Here is a 16764-nt window from a genome sequence, read left to right as displayed (position 1 = left end):
CACGATGTCAAGTCAGGGAGGGCCTATTGTCACCACACCACAACACCACATACCACATAGAAACCACGCACATTCGCATGTACTTCCTTCTGAACGTCGATCGGACAGACAAGCGACCAGCATGCAAGGTGAGGGTTCCAGAGGACATGATCTCATCACATTCGCGTAAAAGGATTGCCATCAATGTAATGATTGTACACACATGCGATTGGAGGGGGGGGGAACAACATCAGGACAGCGCAAGAGGACAACACATCGTACACCAGCCGCTCATTCGTCATGTATCGTGATCGTCTGAACAACTGCTACATGGCGTACCTGTGCATTGTAAATGTCTTGTGAGCACGAGCGAAAGAAGGAAGAGGATGCTCCGAGAGACGTACTTCCGTGTCCACTCCCGGGCCGTCGCCTCGTACCGCTGCCGGTCCGTCTTGTACAGATGCGCAATGTCGGGGACAAGCGGATCGTCGGGGTTCGGGTCGGTCAGCATTGAGCAGATCGAAAGGAGTACTGTAAGCAGCGATGTGATCAGCCGAACACGTCCAAAGGTCCAAATCCAGATACACGCTGGAGCACCACGCCTCTTCGCGATCACAATCGATGCGACATCGCCGCTCAGCGCTCCAGATGCGGACAGACGAACAATAGAGCTGAATATGGAACGGGCACGCACCTTTCGAGATCGTCAATGCTGGACTCCACTGATCCCTCAAGATATCGAGACAGATCGAACCGTTCGCGTTGATGTTCGGGTGGTAGATCTTGGTCGTGAAGCTGACCTTGGGGGGCTTGAAGGGGTAATCGGTAGGGAAGGTGATGGAGAGGAAGAAGACGCCACCGGCGTACGGTGAATCGCCCTATACATACGAATGAAACGAGGTCACACGAGCGCCGTCAGTTATTGGTATTCAATGGTTCCCATGTCCGCACGCATTGTGTATGCGTGCCGGGAAAGAAAGTGCAGATAGATAACGTACCGGTCCCATGATCGTTGCTTGCCACTGGAACATGTTATCACCCGTCGGGCCCGCGCTGCACGAGGAAGGGGGGTCGCGGCCGAGATCGATCAATTCCTGCATGTTGCCGCAGGACGTAGAACGGCGCACGGAAGCATACGGAGCAGAGACGTCAGAAGCGCGTCTACACTGGGAGACCTGCCGTAGCACAGCCCGCCCGCCACATGCGTTCAGATGAGCGCCACCACAGGTCGGGTGGGCTGTACTGCGAGGGGATAAGGACTATACCTTGTTAATGCGCTTGAGAGCCATAGTGAAGCCCTAGGAGAGTAGAGAGGAAGTCGTGACTGCGGGTGAGAGGAGCCAGTGCACGCGATCGGGCAGGATCGCAGGATAGATGAGTGCGATTGCAGGGCCGCAGGACCGACAACGACGACGCACACAACGACGAGGAGATGTGCGGGATCATCATGCACACAGTCAGCACAGCTGAAGGAGCCAAAGAGACTGTAATGACTTACGATGAGCGAGGAAGAGTACGATGAGAGGAGATGGTGGAAGAAGACAAGGATGGAGAAGCGCTAGCGCTGCTGTTTGGCCCTTGTCACCGTGTTTGGCTCGCTTACTAGAACGTCCCAGGCAACCACCGCCCGGCCGCGCCGGCATCTCCGCCCGTCCCATGTGCACATATGGCAATTCTCGAGCTGCCTCCCGACTTTCTCTACGCCGTCTTATTCAGTCAGTCATACGCAGAAAAAGCGACATCTCAGCGACACTGCCTGTTCAAATCGAACACAGCGGTCATGGTGTCGGCGCCCGCACAAGTTGGGCGTTACGCGCATTGCCCTCGAAGCTGACTCATCGCCCGGCGGGGTTGCGCTCAGCCAACTTGCAGATGTAGTCAGCAGGCCTGTACTGAGAATGCCATACGATATGCGCTGCCAAAGGCTAAGGACACAATCTCATATCGCCCCAAGTACAACTCCACATTCTACATTATACCGTCCAGATGGGTCTCGTTCCACGAAGTCATTCAAGTCAGTGGAATCGTCACGGCGCTTTCCAGCTCCCTCAAGCCCAGCCCCTTTTCTTGAAGTCATCGAGGATGAACGCGATGGTCTCCTCGAGTGTGCGGTACTTGAGACCGAGCAGGTCCAGAGACTTCTGTCTGTCCAAGCCGACCAGCTTCTGGCCATCTTCGGGGCTCTCTGGCCTCGGCTCGCCGGCTTTGCCTAGGGCGCGCCGGGCCGTATTCACTGCGGGGCGGCATTCAGAACTCAACGACTTTGATCTGCATTTCGGATATGCATATCGGCTCACCCCATCGACCCCATACAGAGGCACCAGCAGCAACGAGGAACCGCTCGCCACCCGCTTCGGGCTTGGTGAGCGCCAGGCGGGACGCCGCAGCGAAATCGCGCACGTCTATCCAGTTGCTGTAACCCATCCACCATCAGCACGCGTACACACAAACACACAATTGGAATCGGCGTCTCAAGTGGAAAGATCAACTCACACGTTGAGCGGCGCAGGGAGCGGCAACGCCTCCTGCACGACCGTCCTGTACCACGACCCCATCGAATAGTTCAGCGCCTCGGGCGTCGCCTCCCCCAGATAGGGCCCAAACACCCAGGGCGGGCACAGCGTCACCAAATCCCACCCGTTGGTGCCCTTCGCCTTCTCCTCGTTATACCCCTCCCACGCCTTGCGCTCCGCGAGCGTCTTGCTCGCCTGGTATTTCTCGAACCCGCTCGACGTCGTGCCCTTCTCCTTGACCGCCGCGACGTCCGTCTCGTTCCAGTCCTTGTCCGTCAAGACGTCTGGGAGCCCGTGGATGCGCTGGGAATCGATGACGGCGGAGACGGAGGAGACGTAGACGACGCGCTTGATGGTCGAGCCTGGGGCGCTGGCCGCGGAGAGAATCCCCGTCACGCTCTGGACCGCGGGGCCAATGAACTCCTCGGGGTCGTCGGTGGTAGCGTCGACGGGGTGGGCAGTGTGCACGACTCCGTCGATGCCCTTCAGGGCTTCGTCGAATGCGTCTTTCTACAGGCGAGACATGTGTCAGGGAGAGCGCGAGCCGGGGCCGAGTGTACGCACCGCAGTGAAGTCGTCGATGGTCACAAAGTCGAGATGGTCGCCGTACGTTGCCGCGAGGACAGGCTTGAGCGCATCGGCCTTCTCCAAAGAGCGCACCGTAGCGCGGACAGAGAAACCGTGCTCGAGCAGGTCCTTGATGATCCACCGGGCAATGAAACCGTTTGCGCCGGTGACGAGGATCTTTCCTGTAATAATAGCTGGCATGTTTGGAAGACTCGTGGTGGCGGGGAAGCTGTAAGAAGCAGTTCACCGTAGCCCGTTGCCGTAATGTATACGCGTGAAAGCTGCTAAAGTGCTAATGGCGAACGGCGCGGTTCGTATCCGGTCGGAAACGCCTGTTTACCATCGAATCACTCAGCAAAGAGGGCTCGCGCACTCTTGAAAGCCATTGTTGAGAAAGCAGGTGATGGAAGCAGTTGAAGTGCTTAGTGGGCAGCTGAGTGCACAGCCATATGCGTAAGTCCTGCCGGAGGTCGTGTGGGTCAGGTGCGACTGACGGCAAGCGGAATGGCCCACTGGCCTGTTGGGCGTGAGATTCCAGAGTAGTTCTGTAACTAGAGTGGGGTGGTGCGTAACTGTGCGAAGAGGTGCGAAAAGGTGGAAAGCTCGACGTCTCGAGTGCTGGGATCTGGACAGTATTGACATACATGTGCGTAAGCACGGAAACCCAGAGTACGGATGATGGTGAACCCACCTCGAGACCGAAACATGTTGTCGCCATCGCAATGCTGTTCATCATGTCGAGCCAGAACCAGGCAGAAGTGAGAGCACACCGCAGCACCTCGATGGGGAGTCTGTACTGTATAGGCCTAGGCTACAGCGGGCTACTTTACATCCTGTCGTACATCGTCTGTCGCTTCGCGTAGTACAAACTTAGACTATTGCCGCAGTCGCCGGTCAATTGCGCTCTACTGGCACATCACCTCGCACACACGCGGTCCTCGCGCGCCTCACTCCTCGAGGAAGAAGTAGTTGCCGGACGCTGTTGTGTACCAGTAAATCAGATCACTGTAGCTTCTGACGGCCGAGAAGAGGACGTACTCTTCTGCTCGCGGTCCTTCACACTGTGCTTCTTGTTCACACGCGGGCGATAGTTCGTCGGGTCGCGACGGAACGTGATCTCGAGCGATGCGAGGAACTTGTTCATACCCGTAAGCAGGGATTGCGGGCTGTCAGGGCAGGCTCATCAGTGAATTGACCATTGTCGAACAGATGTGTGCGCCTACGGAGTAGCGGTGGCAGCGACAGCAGGCTGGCCCCCGAACACGATGACACGGTCCGCGAGATAAGTAGCCATGATGAAGTCGTGCTCGATGATGAATGCGGTCTTCTTCGCGTGGAGAATGAAGCGCTTGATAACCTTGCTGGCAATGATACGCTGCTCGGAGTCCAAGAAACTGCAAGGAAAGTTAGCCATTAGCGGCCGCGCGAGATTCGAAATCCCACCACTTACGAGCTCGGCTCGTCGATCAGGTACACGGAGACGCCAGGCTTTCCGAGCGCGAGGACGATAGCAACACGCTGGAGCTCTCCTCCCGAAAGCGTCTTGACTTCCTGGTCGAGGATGGGCTCGAGGTTCATCGGCTTGATGACGTCCGTGTTGAACTGCGGGTGCATGAACATCGACTTGATACGCTTCAGCAGCAGCATCCGGACCGTGCCCGCGAACGTGGGCGAGATCGCCTGCGGCTTCAGCGACACTGCGAGTGTTGGCCGCTCTGTGTTAGGGTCGTCGGGCGCGTCCCCAGCGAGGAGCTTGACGAAGGTCGTCTTCCCAGTACCATTCTCCCCGAGCATGACAATGATCTCGGAGTCGGTAAAGGTGCCGCCCTCGACGGTCAGCTTGAACCCGCCAAGCGTCTTGGTCATGGCAGGGTAGGAGTAGTGGCGGGTGACGTCGACGATGAGCTCTTCGGCAGTCTCGACCATCTTGAAGGAGAGAGATTCCTCGCGGAAACGCAGATTCTCCGTGGGGATGAAGCCGTCCAGGAAGATGTTGATACCTACGTGCATTGAGCATGTGCATCCATGGACGGAGAGAGACAAGCCGACCTTCACGGACCGAGTACGGCATCGTCACGACACCGTACATTGACGGCTTGCCGTACAGACAGCAGACGAAGTCGGAAAGGTAGTCCAGTACTGATAAATCGTGCTCGACGGCTATGACGTAGTTATTGGACGTGAGCAGTTCGCGGATGACCTCAGCCGCCTTGAGACGCTGCCTGATATCCAAGTAACTTGAGGGCTCGTCGAACATGTAGACGTCTGCGCGTTGGATGCACGACATCGCGATCGCGAACCGCTGAAGCTCTCCACCGGACAGCTGGTTGATTTCGCGGGTGAGGACATGGTTGAGCTCCAGGTCGTCGCATATCTTCTGCTTGTTGTCGAGCTCGAGCTTGCCGTCGAGCATCTGCGAGACGGTCATGACGCCCTTGATGGCGCGAGGGATGTGATCTACATATTGGGGCTTGATGAGAGCCTTGAGGTTATCCTCAAGAACCTTCGTGAAGTAGTTTTGCAGCTCAGAACCGCGGAAATACTTGAGGATCTCCTGCCAATCTGGTGGATCCTGTATGGTGGATGACAATTCGTCTGCATGAGTTCGACAGGCCTGGAGTGATGGGACGAACATCGTAACGGCCGAGATTGGGCTTGAGTTTTCCTGCGAGGATTTTGAGGGCGGTGCTCTTGCCGATACCGTTGGTGCCGACAAGTCCGAGGACTTGGCCGGGTCGTGGTGTTGGTAGTCGGTGGAGCTTGAAGGCGTTTGCGGTGTATCGATGCGTTACCTCAGAGGTGAGGTTGGTAGGAAGGTTGATGATAGCGATCGCTTCAAATGGGCATCTTGCTTGGGTGTGGGTACGATAGCGCGAAAGGGATATGGTAGCGGACGCACTTCTTTACGCATATACCACAACCAATGCATAAGAACTCGGAGATGTATGCGATCTTGTCCGTCGGCTTGACCTCAATACATAACTTTCCTAGAACACTCTATCAGAGAATCCCCCGTCTCCTTGACGTTTATCGTACCCATTTTCACGACGGGACATGACTGCAACGCACATCAGGAAGTGCACAACACGCTCGGGGCGATCTGCGGCGACGTACCTTTTTGCATTCCTGCGCACACCGTTTCGGTTTGCACCTGTTGGAGTCTACAATAGCTATACGGGTGATCTTGTCGGACATGGCGACGATGTGGGGAGGCGTAGAGGAAGTGTGCGCCGTCCGAAGGCTGCTATAGTCGAGTGCCTGCTCGCCGAGTCTCTCGGAGCCGCCAAATTTGAAGTCATGTGACCAGATGGAATAGCAAGCCCTGGATTGGCTACAGCTACTTGGCAAGTACTGTGCTCAACGCCCACGACACCGACGATATCATCCCTGTTTCAACTTTCAAGGCCTTTCTGAGGCGCGGATACGATAGGATGCTAGCCATCCTGCTTGATGAAGTTCACTGCGTATTGTGTCTATGATCCTCAATGAATCTGCCTTCCCCATCCGAGCCTGTAAGTGCTTCTGACATCTCAAGACCTCCCGCGCGGCTCCAATTTTCCCCTTGTCCTATGTGCTTGACTTCGGTCCGGGTCGCTGGTGAACAGCACGCATTTTCAGTATCATCTCAGGGTCAGAACACCCAAGATCGGACGAGAGCTTAAAACTGGAGGCACGCCGTACTCGACAACATCAGCATACGCGTCCAGTTGCCCGCTATAACATTCCCGTCTTGTCTGTAGCCAGGGAATCACAAGGTCAACGAAGGACGCACTCTCTATTACCTATGGTCTGGTGGGATTAGCTCCGGTGCACAATTTCGCCATCTATCCCTATGTCGCAGCGTTATCAAGCACGTGCCCTCCGCCAAGACTCGCTCAGTGCCAACGACGATTCGGATGGAGGCCTGTGGCATATTTCTGTATTGGCTCGATACCCTCCCCCAAATTCGAAAATATGAAACCAAATAACTGAAGCGGAGGGTGCTCGCTACAGATCTTTTGTCTCCTGTGCGATTTCAGGCATTTCACTCTTTTTATCACCGCAGATTGTGGCGCAGCCTTCACTAGCCAATCTGTGTCCCCTCCGCTTATCTGAGGGGATTCGACGTATCCCGATCGGGGCGGGGCTTGCAGGCCGTTGTGAATCCGCTGTCGCCTGTTGAGCAGCGTCTTCCGGTACATAAGCGCCAGGGATCATCCACCAATTCTACTGCAATTGTATCTTGCAAGATCCCGCTATGCCTGCTAGCACCACGGGGAAAGTGCTCGTCACCGGCGCGAACGGCTTCATCGCCGGCTGGATCATCAAGGATCTGCTGGAACAGGGCTTCATTGTCAGGGGCACGGTTCGCTCCCTCGAGAAAGCAGAGGGGCTTCGAAAGGCACTCTCAGCCCACGGAGACCGTCTTGAGATCTTCGTTGTCGAAGACATCGCCGAGGTAAGCTCTTCCCTGCCCTGAACCTGATCATGCTACCGACTACATTACACTATGTCAGAGCAGCGCATTTGACAAGGCGGTCGAAGGCATCGACGCCATCGTTCATGCTGCCTCTCCGGTCCACGTCTTGGCCAACGACCCCGAGGAGCTCATCCGCCCCGCCCTCCAGGGTACAACGAGCATCTTGCGCAGCGCGAGCCAGCCCGACTCGACCGTCAAACGCATCGTCGTCATCTCCTCCCTCGCCGCCATCGTCGACATTAGCGCACCGACCCCTGTCACGTTCACCGAAGCGAACTGGAACGAACACGACGTCGCAGAGGTCCGGGACAAGGGCGCGGCCGCTGCTCAGTCGGCAAAGTACCGTGCCAGCAAGGCGCTGGCGGAGCGCGCGGCTTGGGACTTGTTCCGTGAAGGGAGGGACAAGGGAACGATCGGATGGGACTTGGTCACCCTATGCCCGCCTTGGGTCTTTGGACCTGTACTTGGCGTGCAGTCGCCCAACGATCTGCACTCGTCAGTGAAGACGTGGTACGAGATTGCCGTCAAGGAGGAGGGCGAGATCCCTGCCTGGAGCAAAGCGTACGCTGGCTTTCTAAGTGCAATAGGAAGCACGAGCAGAATGTTGAAGTCTATGTGCAGGAACTGGGTAGATGTCCGTGACTTTGCTGCGGCAACGCGGCTCGCAATCACCAAACCCGAAGCTGGCGGGGAGCGATTTGTTGTCTGCACCGCTCCGTTCGACTGGGGGCAGTGGGGTCAGTATGATATACTCTCTGATCCCACGTGCTTTCTAATGCTCCGAGTTACAGTGTACGTCGCTCGCCGTGTCCTAGGCAAGTCGAAGCCGGAAGAAGATATCCAGGACTTCTCGCAGATCGTCCACGATGTTCGTTTCGACAACAAGAAGTCGCGGGAAGTACTAGGTATCACGTATCATGAAGACATGGAGGGCACTGCGGCGTTCATGATTCAAGACTTTAAGGAGAAAGGATGGTGTTGAGTAATGGGTGCGATGAAATTTGCGCTCGTTAGCTAGCGGTGTGAGCACCCTCACTTCGCCTGTCCTCCACGGAGTGTTTGTCGACAGGCTCTCGTATTGTGATACCGAACCGTGTTGGTAGAAGGTATGTACACGGTCTCGACGCGTTCAGTGCTCCTACCTCTATAAGTTGCATCAGTGAAAACGAAAGGGGGCACGAGATAACAGACCTATTACACTAGCTTTGTTATGAAGATTAAATTGACCGATCCTTCGGAACAGTCCTTGTTTCATAGGTCCCGTCCTACATCAATCGAGCGAAGGCTGACGATCAAGGCTGAAAACGCTGCGGGCGATCATTCTCCTTGTTTCAGCACCAATCCGTGGTGCTGATTCAGCCTATCGACCGACGTCCCCTGCCAGGAGTAATCGCGATGTGCCAGAGGCTATAGCAGCCTCTCCTCGTGAGCGGAGCTAATTTCTCAGACATCCACGGACCACCGCTATACAAAAACGGCGGATCAAACGGCACAACCTATCCTATTTTCAGCTTTCGAGGACACAAGCATCAACGGTGGCCCCACTAGTAGGGCCCAGCAATCGCTTTGATTCCGATCGTGCTTGCTAAATCTCGAGGTGGGTGATCCGGGTGGCACTCGGTGGCACTAATAGCACAGCACATTCAAAATCACAACCTGCCCGATAGATACGAGATCTCGATGGCGTTCTAAACTGTCCAGTCCCAACAAGTGACGACTGGTTGGGACATATAACACGCCGTATGAGAGCGGTTTCGAGTGGGTGTGTATGTACTATGTGATCTGGGAGGAACGACGGTGCCGGTGATCCCGGGCCGAGATCCCGGTCCTACGACTGTGCTTACGGGGGAAGTGGTAATGGTGCAGGACTCGGTTGCTCTCCATCTACCTGTCTTATGTCAAGCCAATCGAGTGTTCTGAAGAAAAACCGTCGAACGACTCTAAGACTGTCCCAGCATATCCTCCGGCACTTCTCGGTCTCAGAGCACGACCCGTGTAAACCGGAGGTGAACCTTGCTTCAAGTTGGCCAAAGTGGCTGAGGCGACGCTTCGGGTTCCCAAAGCATCATCATCAGCAAAGGCGGGAAGGGACCAACACGGAAAGGATTCGATGCCGTAACAGAAGCAAATTGTGTGTGAGAATAGCGGCTCGTAGCTTCTTGGACCTACCGCTCAGGCAACCATGCGCAGGACCCCTGTCAGTGAATTCGAAGGCGAGATGTAGCGCTTTGTGGTTTCTGGACCGAACACCCTCCCGCTTTTACCGCCCGAGTCAATGCGGATCAGGTCCCTCTGGGCTTGGTCATGCAATATTGATCAGAGACCCGTCGGGTCCACCAACTCAGTCGGGGCAATTCCGCGACAATATTCTTCTCTTCGGATGCACTAGGATCGCGTGTCGATGGGATGGCATGTTCCAATTCGTTACACCTGCACACCGCAATACCGCTATTACAACGAGGACCCTACGACGAGCACGCAGATAATGAGAAGATGGGGCTTGGATGCGCGCCTGGATGACCGAAGAGACTGCGAGTGGGATACGAGCCGAATATGACAAAGATATGATTTGGGCGAGCTCGCTCTACTCCGAGTATGACACGGCTACACCGACGCACCTAACCCCTCCTATAGACGGGTAACGGACCACTCTTGGCAAGTAAACGGCTTCTGGTTACCCGGCCAGGTGTCAAAGTAGGTCGGTCCTCCAGGCTCTTCGACCATCCGGCTTTCGAACTTGATCGTGCCCGGGCCGCCGAACGCGTCCTCGAATAGCTTGCCCAAGCTCTCCGGTGAGTGGCAGAACATCGTCCAGTCGGAGCTCGTGGGCGTGAAAGGTCCTTTGTCCTCGAGCGCACCTTGTACGCCGAAGAGGATAGACCCCGGCTCGGGAGAGAGCAGGCCTGCGAGAGCCTTCGCGATGTGCGCCTGGCCGGCCTCGTCAAATATGTGCAGGAATTTTCCCATGTAGACTGCCGAGACGTGTCCGCGGAGAGGGTTCAGCGAGACTAGGTCCTTGAGCGACGGTGGGGGACAGATAAGAGTAACATCCTTGGAAGGTGGCTCAGCAATGGCAAGGAAATCGGGGTCGAAAACATCGCCCTCGATGAACGGCACCGGGAATGTCTCCGGAGTGTCTCTGAACAACGCGTAGCCCTCTCTGTATAGACCTATCCGGAAACATGATATCGGTCAGTTTGTCGATGTTACGGAAATGTGAGACTGGTTTGAATGCGCTAGGAAACGGCCGCGCGCGAAGAGAAAACGAGGCGCGAGTGTTGCGAATGATGGGAAGTGGTGTACAGGGAACTACGAACCTGCCACCTGCCTTATTAGGCCTTCAGGCGCCCGTCATGACGCTTGCCATGTCCCAGAGACGGTGGTGCGCAAGAGCGTCTCGAGGCCTAATAAGGCAGGTGGCAGGTTGGACGGTGGTGGCAGGTCCGACCGTAGTTCCCTGCAGCCCATAGACTATAGAACATCGACGGAAATAGGCGCTGATGGCATGGTGAGACCCTGAGGGCAAGAATACTCACCGCCACGAAGATCTGTCGCCAAACAGAACTCAATGGGGTAGCCATCGAGAACGGCTTTCCTGACGTCGCTTCCAACTAGAATGGAGACGAGCGTCAGTCGCAAAATATCGGCTTGCGGCAGCGGGGGTTGGAGCAATATCACGTACATGCACACCCGAGATCGATGAAGATGGGGTTCGCGCGGTTGCGCCCGAGCTCAAGAAACTTCTCGTAGGCGGGGAGACGAGATATTCTTATGCTAGGGCCAGTATAGAAGCGTCCGTCAGCGGACGAACGCTCTCCTCGGCCATTGCAAATACGACGCACCGGGTGAACCCGAAAATGCGAATGCACGGATACGGAAATATCTGTTGTCAAAGAAAACGGTCAGCAACTATTCGTAATCACCCAATGTCAGTAAATAGGAGAAACCAGGCTGTCGGAAGGTCTGATACAGTAATTAGGGTGAGAGGAGCGGACGACGTCCGAGAGGTTCGCAAGACCTCTCAGAGAAATGAAGGCAGGGCGCATGATAGCGATGACGGGCAGCATCACCTGTATTGTATTACAACTTTGAAGCAGGACGTACCTTGTATGCCTGCGCCTGGACGGTTAAGATATGCTGATCAAGTTCGGCGTCGTCCTCAATCTTAGTTGTCGCTTTGAAGAAAGCCCGCTCGTCCTCGTCGAGGTGAAGGTACTTGGACGTGTTGAGCGGATTGCTCTCCCATGATTTCGGCGGAACGTAGGACATCTCCGATGATGAGATGTAACGAGGAGTTGTGTTCGACGTAAATACAGATGCCGACCCGAGCGTCAGCGATGGCTCAATGAGATGCGGTTGCGCTCGACGACGACAGCTGGGGCATGTGAGAGAGGCTCTTGTGCGCTGCGACGGACGGGGCACGGAGTTCGGGAGGACCGCTTAGGACATTCGAGTGGCTTTTCTTGGATACAGAGGACGGAGTAAGGAGTTGATGACAGGACGCATTCTGATGCCGATGTAACCCGTTTCCGATGGGAGAATCGTGGATCGGACAAGGGGATCCGCTAGTCGAGCAAGTGGGTGGTGCCTCAGGGTCGCGGGTACGCGCAGAGATAGGAAGCGGACGAGCGCGGTACACTGCTCCGACGTCTTGAGGTCAACTTGATGTCCTCTGCTGGCAAAAGGATTGTTCCTATTCGAGGTCGTTGCCGTACGTATGTGCATGTACTCGGATATGTCAACTAGAACCCACGTCGTCAGCAAGCGTCAGTGTTCTCTGCGGCTACGCGGCCGGCCACTAAGGTTAGGGTCGTATACATATCAACGTATAGTCGACCGTCGCGTGCGGCGAGACTTTCCCGTATTTGCAACGCCGTGAACGAGCGTCTGTCTGTCTCTTAGGACCTGCCACGGCCAGCTTACCAACACGGCGGGGTCCCACTTACCAGGTGAAAGCCCTCGTGTGGGTGCCGTAAGGGTAGCGTGTGTGTAGTAGAGACTGGCCAAGAGGTGGTTGATAGCCGTACTTGACTCTGTGCGTAGGCATCATGCACCTCCGGGGTCTCCCTTGCCGGTGCCCGACGGCGGAGCAAATACGCGCAAATATGCTCGGCGTACGCGAACGACTGCAGTTTGATGTAAGTATGTAGACGACTGTGGACTCGCCGTGCGAGTCTCGGATGTGATGTGAATCATCAGAACACTCACCAGTCGCTCTGGGAAGTCCATGGCCGATTTCCGGAGCGCGGAAGCAAAACTGCTGCAATTCGCCAAGCTCTGGGGATGACGGAGACAAGAGACGCATGTCAGCCGCAGTGTCGGCGACGACAGATGAGACGGATTGAGGGAAAGGCAGTCTGGTTGGAATGGGCGGCGCTTGCATAGGGCCATTCTGGGAATACGCACGCTGCACAGCGCGACTGTCCACCGTTGTCCGATGAGGACGTGTTGCCGTAAGCCAGTACTTCTAGGTCCGGCCAGATTTCTCGGACGACAGCGACCTGGGAACATTCTCAGGGTATCAAAAGATCTGCGCATGCGAACCCAATTCGCGCTCAGAAAGTACCAAGCCTAGGCGGGCTCGCTGCTAAGCGAGACCTATCTCACCTACGGTCTCCTACAGTCCATCAGCCAGAGATGTCACAGCACAGGGGCCGGCGGTGAGCGCTGCCAAACGTTGAGGTACGGGTAGCGAGCGTGGATGCTCATTTGATCTGTTGATGCGACGCTCCCACCCAGGGATCATGCTCACTGATGGCAAGGCTAGTCCGACTAGACTCCGAATCCAAGACATCGCATAAAACATGTCGAGCTCGCAGAAAGGTACAAAGATCCACACTCTCGTTCTGAATCGCAGGCGTTTTCACTGGTCTGAACGGTCTTCCTGTCGTCTGCGATGTTCTCTCACTCGGTTCGGGCTGCTCTGCTGCTTTCTGCTCTCTCCTCGTCTTCTCTTGGCGCCCTCCTTCAAAGCGCAGACGATGCGGCAGACCAGCTCACGAGCACACATTACGATTATATTATTGTCGGGGCTGGGGCCGCAGGTGGTGCCTTGGCTAATCGCTTGACGGAGGACGGCTCGACGAAGGTTCTGTTGATTGAGGCCGGCAGCAGGTGCGTTTCGTTACATTCGTTGGTTGAATCTGGTGACCTTACCAACCCACCTCTAGTGACTACAACAACACCAACATCGAAGTCCCCTGGCTGGCGCCCGTCCTCACCCATTCGCAATTCGTGAGCATCGTCATATAATAGACGTTCCTGCATGGCTGACGCAGCTACACGCCAGGATTGGAATTACACGACCACTCCGCAAGAGGGCTTGGATAATCGGTCAATCGCCTACGCGCGTGGAAAGGTCCTTGGCGGTTCAACGTCCATCAGTGAGTTGTTCCATTCCTCCTACCGTTCTCAAACCGTCTGATCGCCATGGTTTCCAGACTACATGATCTACACGCGTGCCGCTCAGGATGACTGGAATCGTTTCGCATCCGTGACTGGCGATGATGGCTGGAACTGGAGTAATATCCTCTCGTACGCCAAGAAGGTACGTATCCTCCCTTGCCATTTTTCACCTGGAACCTGCGTCTCACATCATGTACACAGTTGGAGGCTTTCCAGAACTCGCCTAATGTCCAGAACGCGACGTCGAAGTTCGTCGCCAACATCCACGGTACCAATGGCCCTGTCGGCGCCGGTCTTCCCCAGGTGTCTCTCCCCATCGACCAGATTGGCCTGAACGCACAACAGGAATTGTCATCCGAGTTCAAGTATAATCAGGATGTCAACTCTGGAAACATGATCGGATTCAGTACGTGCACCTGATCATCTTCGTAGGACCGCGTGTTGACATCAATGTCGCAAATAGGCTGGACTCCCTTCGCTGTAAGTATCCGCGATGCTGGCCAAGCGTAATGAACCGAACTTCCTACTAACCCGTACCGCCAATCGCTTTGTTCCAAAATAGATTCAGGATGGTGCGCGCTCCAACTCGGCCCGGGATTACATCCAGCCTGCGCTCGGGCGTAGCAACCTCGACGTCCTCGTCAACACTCAGGTCACCAAGGTTCTACAGACCGGCACTGACGGTAACACCCCGATAGTCAACGCCGTCCAATTTACGTCTGGCCCCAACGAGAAACTCTACAACCTGACGGCTAACAAGGAGGTTATCCTTTCTGCTGGATCCATCGGCACGCCTCAGATTCGTATGTCACCGTCTGTCGCTGCACTATGTATACCATTGGAAGTCTGACTTCTTCATCTGTCCAGTCCTTCTCTCCGGCATCGGTCCGGCGGACCAAGCCAAGTCGTTGGGCATCCAGAGCATCGTCGACCTCCCGGATGTTGGTCAGAACATGCAGGACCACCCGCTGCTGACGACCAACTTCCAAGTCAGCTCCAACGACACGCTCGACAACCTCAGTCTGAACACCACGTTCCAGGCCGAGCAGCTCGCGCTTTGGACCAACAACCGCACCGGCGACTTCACCCTTGGGGCATGCAACCAGTGGGCATGGCAGCGTCTTGCGGACGACGACCCGATCTTCAAGAACGTGTCGGACCCTAGCGCCGGCCCGACCTCGCCGCACTTCCAGCTCATCTTCTCCGATCTGTTCATTGCTTTCAGCGGTGGTGCGTTCCCGAGCGGCCACTTCCTGACGCTGATCAGCAACCTGTACACGCCCACGACTCGTGAGTTCCAGCCAAAGTTATGTGTTTTGTATCAAACATTTTGAGCTTACCGTGTCGCTTCCACACAGGCGGCTCGCTGACGCTCAACAGCACCGATCCGTTCACGTACCCGATCATCAACCCCGGCCTGCTCAACGATGAGAACGGCTTCGACATCTACACGATGCGCCAGGCACTCAAGGCAGGCCGTCGGTTCCTTGCTGCGAACGCCTGGAAGGATTGGATCATTTCCGAGTTCGGCGAGTCTGCGAACGCGACCAGCGACGCAGACATCGATGCGTACATCCGCAAGAACGCGTTGGTCGTCAACCATGTCTCGGGCACTGTCGCCATGGGCAAGAGCGGTGATAGCAGCAAGGGAGCCGGTGCGCTCAACCCCGACCTCTCCGTCAAGGGTGTCAAGGGTCTCCGTGTAGTTGACGCCTCCGCCTTCGTACGTTCAAAGTTGAACTTTCCGACAGTGTGGGAGACGGATCGCTGACATGATTTACCTGCCCTTTGTTCATCGCTGCTTGTCTGACGGCGTGCCCGCGTTCTGCGCCACGGTTGTCATGATCGCATAGCCTCATATCCCTGCTGCGCACACGATGGTGCCGACTTATATCCTCGCCGAGCGTGCCGCGGACCTGATCAAGTACAGTTCCCTGTCCATCCCTCCACATGATCTTCAGCTGACAACCCATTATCACCGCAGGAACTCTACATCTACTGCTTCCGGTTCGAAATCTGGTTCCGGCAACGGCGCTTTCACGCCGTCCGCCACGCTCGTTTCGGTGTTCGCGCCGCTCGTCGCACTTGTCGCGTTGCTCCTCTAGACCCCTCTGGCCACAGGATCTCATGGTTCTGCCTGATGTACCACGACATGTCTACATAGACCGGACGTTCATAATGTAAGCATCGGGCATTTGGACGGGCGCACTCGTGCCTGTCCGTCGAATTTACGTCGTTCATGTACAGCACTGTTCCTGTCCGTTCCCCCTCCGCCAGCACTTGTTGACCCGTCATACCCTATAGCCGCTTTGTGTATGTATCTGTTCCCCACATACACTCGCCTACGACTTTGTTGTTTGCCTTCGTCATCGTCGTCACCACCCATCCAGATGCATAGATACCACCGTCCACTCCTTTCGCCGCACTCGCACCCACACATTGGATAGTAGGATACCCTTGCTCGCTCGCTCGTTTGTAAGTTATATACATCACATGTTAATAGGCTAGGATTACATCTGATGGTGCGTAACACTGGTCGCGGGAGTTCTCGGGCAGCCCATGGGCTACATGTGAGCCCAGTGCTCTCATACGTTAAGTATGTCATACCAGGTCCTGGATGGTGGGAGGACGGGCGCTGTTGCTGGGACCTCCGTACAGCGGCATGCCAGTTACTAACAGCTGAAGAACGTCCGAGTGGGACAATACGCTGCTGCGGCTGGTTAGAATCTGCTCATCCCTGACATCAATACTGTTGTATTGTATACTCTAGGATGTCTTAGTGTGGGATAAGTAAGGAACGCTAGCAACTTACCGGACGACAGCTACAGATCGAGCTGTACC

General features: G+C 55.7%; 7 protein-coding genes across 7 annotated transcripts; 2 read left to right on the top strand and 5 right to left on the bottom strand.

The window, feature by feature from the left end:
- Nucleotides 1–132: 132 nt before the first annotated feature.
- Nucleotides 133–1522, bottom strand: DICSQDRAFT_138257 (ubiquitin-conjugating enzyme). Its single transcript, XM_007367446.1, has 6 exons — nucleotides 1478–1522; nucleotides 1245–1303; nucleotides 978–1073; nucleotides 674–857; nucleotides 384–510; nucleotides 133–318 (listed from the first exon to the last, which is right to left on the bottom strand). The coding sequence occupies exons 2-6, from the start codon at nucleotides 1266–1268 to the stop codon at nucleotides 306–308; spliced, it is 444 nt and encodes a 147-aa protein (XP_007367508.1). The 5' UTR covers nucleotides 1269–1303; nucleotides 1478–1522; the 3' UTR covers nucleotides 133–305.
- Nucleotides 1523–1945: 423 nt separating this feature from the next.
- On the bottom strand, nucleotides 1946–3325 carry DICSQDRAFT_138255 (NAD(P)-binding protein). Its single transcript, XM_007367445.1, has 4 exons — nucleotides 3057–3325; nucleotides 2473–3002; nucleotides 2277–2392; nucleotides 1946–2212 (listed from the first exon to the last, which is right to left on the bottom strand). Exons 1-4 carry the CDS (start codon nucleotides 3258–3260, stop codon nucleotides 2028–2030), a joined length of 1035 nt encoding a protein of 344 aa, XP_007367507.1. The 5' UTR covers nucleotides 3261–3325; the 3' UTR covers nucleotides 1946–2027.
- Nucleotides 3326–4056: 731 nt separating this feature from the next.
- On the bottom strand, nucleotides 4057–4473 carry DICSQDRAFT_64421 (ATP binding cassette subfamily e member 1; the record flags this gene model as incomplete). Its single annotated transcript, XM_007367444.1, has 2 exons — nucleotides 4057–4225; nucleotides 4283–4473. 2 exons carry the CDS (start codon nucleotides 4471–4473, stop codon nucleotides 4057–4059), a joined length of 360 nt encoding a protein of 119 aa, XP_007367506.1.
- Nucleotides 4474–4505: 32 nt separating this feature from the next.
- On the bottom strand, nucleotides 4506–6254 carry DICSQDRAFT_148314 (P-loop containing nucleoside triphosphate hydrolase protein; the record flags this gene model as incomplete). The annotated part of the gene is made up of 3 exons (XM_007367443.1): nucleotides 4506–5059; nucleotides 5109–5601; nucleotides 6174–6254. The coding sequence occupies 3 exons, from the start codon at nucleotides 6252–6254 to the stop codon at nucleotides 4506–4508; spliced, it is 1128 nt and encodes a 375-aa protein (XP_007367505.1).
- Nucleotides 6255–7296: 1042 nt separating this feature from the next.
- Nucleotides 7297–8705, top strand: DICSQDRAFT_156122 (NAD(P)-binding protein; the record flags this gene model as incomplete). Its single annotated transcript, XM_007367442.1, has 4 exons — nucleotides 7297–7497; nucleotides 7556–8079; nucleotides 8140–8255; nucleotides 8310–8705. The coding sequence occupies 4 exons, from the start codon at nucleotides 7297–7299 to the stop codon at nucleotides 8498–8500; spliced, it is 1032 nt and encodes a 343-aa protein (XP_007367504.1). The 3' UTR covers nucleotides 8501–8705.
- A 1216-nt stretch (nucleotides 8706–9921) lies between these two features.
- DICSQDRAFT_108418 (uncharacterized protein) lies at nucleotides 9922–12745 on the bottom strand. Its single transcript, XM_007367441.1, has 6 exons — nucleotides 12727–12745; nucleotides 11623–12644; nucleotides 11361–11401; nucleotides 11201–11292; nucleotides 11055–11129; nucleotides 9922–10688 (listed from the first exon to the last, which is right to left on the bottom strand). Exons 2-6 carry the CDS (start codon nucleotides 11785–11787, stop codon nucleotides 10147–10149), a joined length of 915 nt encoding a protein of 304 aa, XP_007367503.1. The 5' UTR covers nucleotides 11788–12644; nucleotides 12727–12745; the 3' UTR covers nucleotides 9922–10146.
- Nucleotides 12746–13414: 669 nt separating this feature from the next.
- Nucleotides 13415–16028, top strand: DICSQDRAFT_171752 (aryl-alcohol-oxidase from pleurotus Eryingii; the record flags this gene model as incomplete). Its single annotated transcript, XM_007367440.1, has 11 exons — nucleotides 13415–13632; nucleotides 13689–13752; nucleotides 13808–13901; nucleotides 13959–14065; nucleotides 14125–14329; nucleotides 14387–14403; nucleotides 14486–14726; nucleotides 14791–15213; nucleotides 15282–15646; nucleotides 15777–15847; nucleotides 15908–16028. 11 exons carry the CDS (start codon nucleotides 13415–13417, stop codon nucleotides 16026–16028), a joined length of 1926 nt encoding a protein of 641 aa, XP_007367502.1.
- Between the last annotated feature and the right edge of the window lie 736 nt (nucleotides 16029–16764).

The sequence above is a fragment of the Dichomitus squalens genome (genome assembly GCF_000275845.1).
Source record: "Dichomitus squalens LYAD-421 SS1 unplaced genomic scaffold DICSQscaffold_25, whole genome shotgun sequence".
NCBI classification, from domain to species: Eukaryota; Fungi; Basidiomycota; class Agaricomycetes; order Polyporales; family Polyporaceae; genus Dichomitus; species Dichomitus squalens.
The sequence above is the reverse complement of the archived record's forward strand: the minus strand, read 5'-3'. Positions and strand labels throughout refer to the sequence as shown.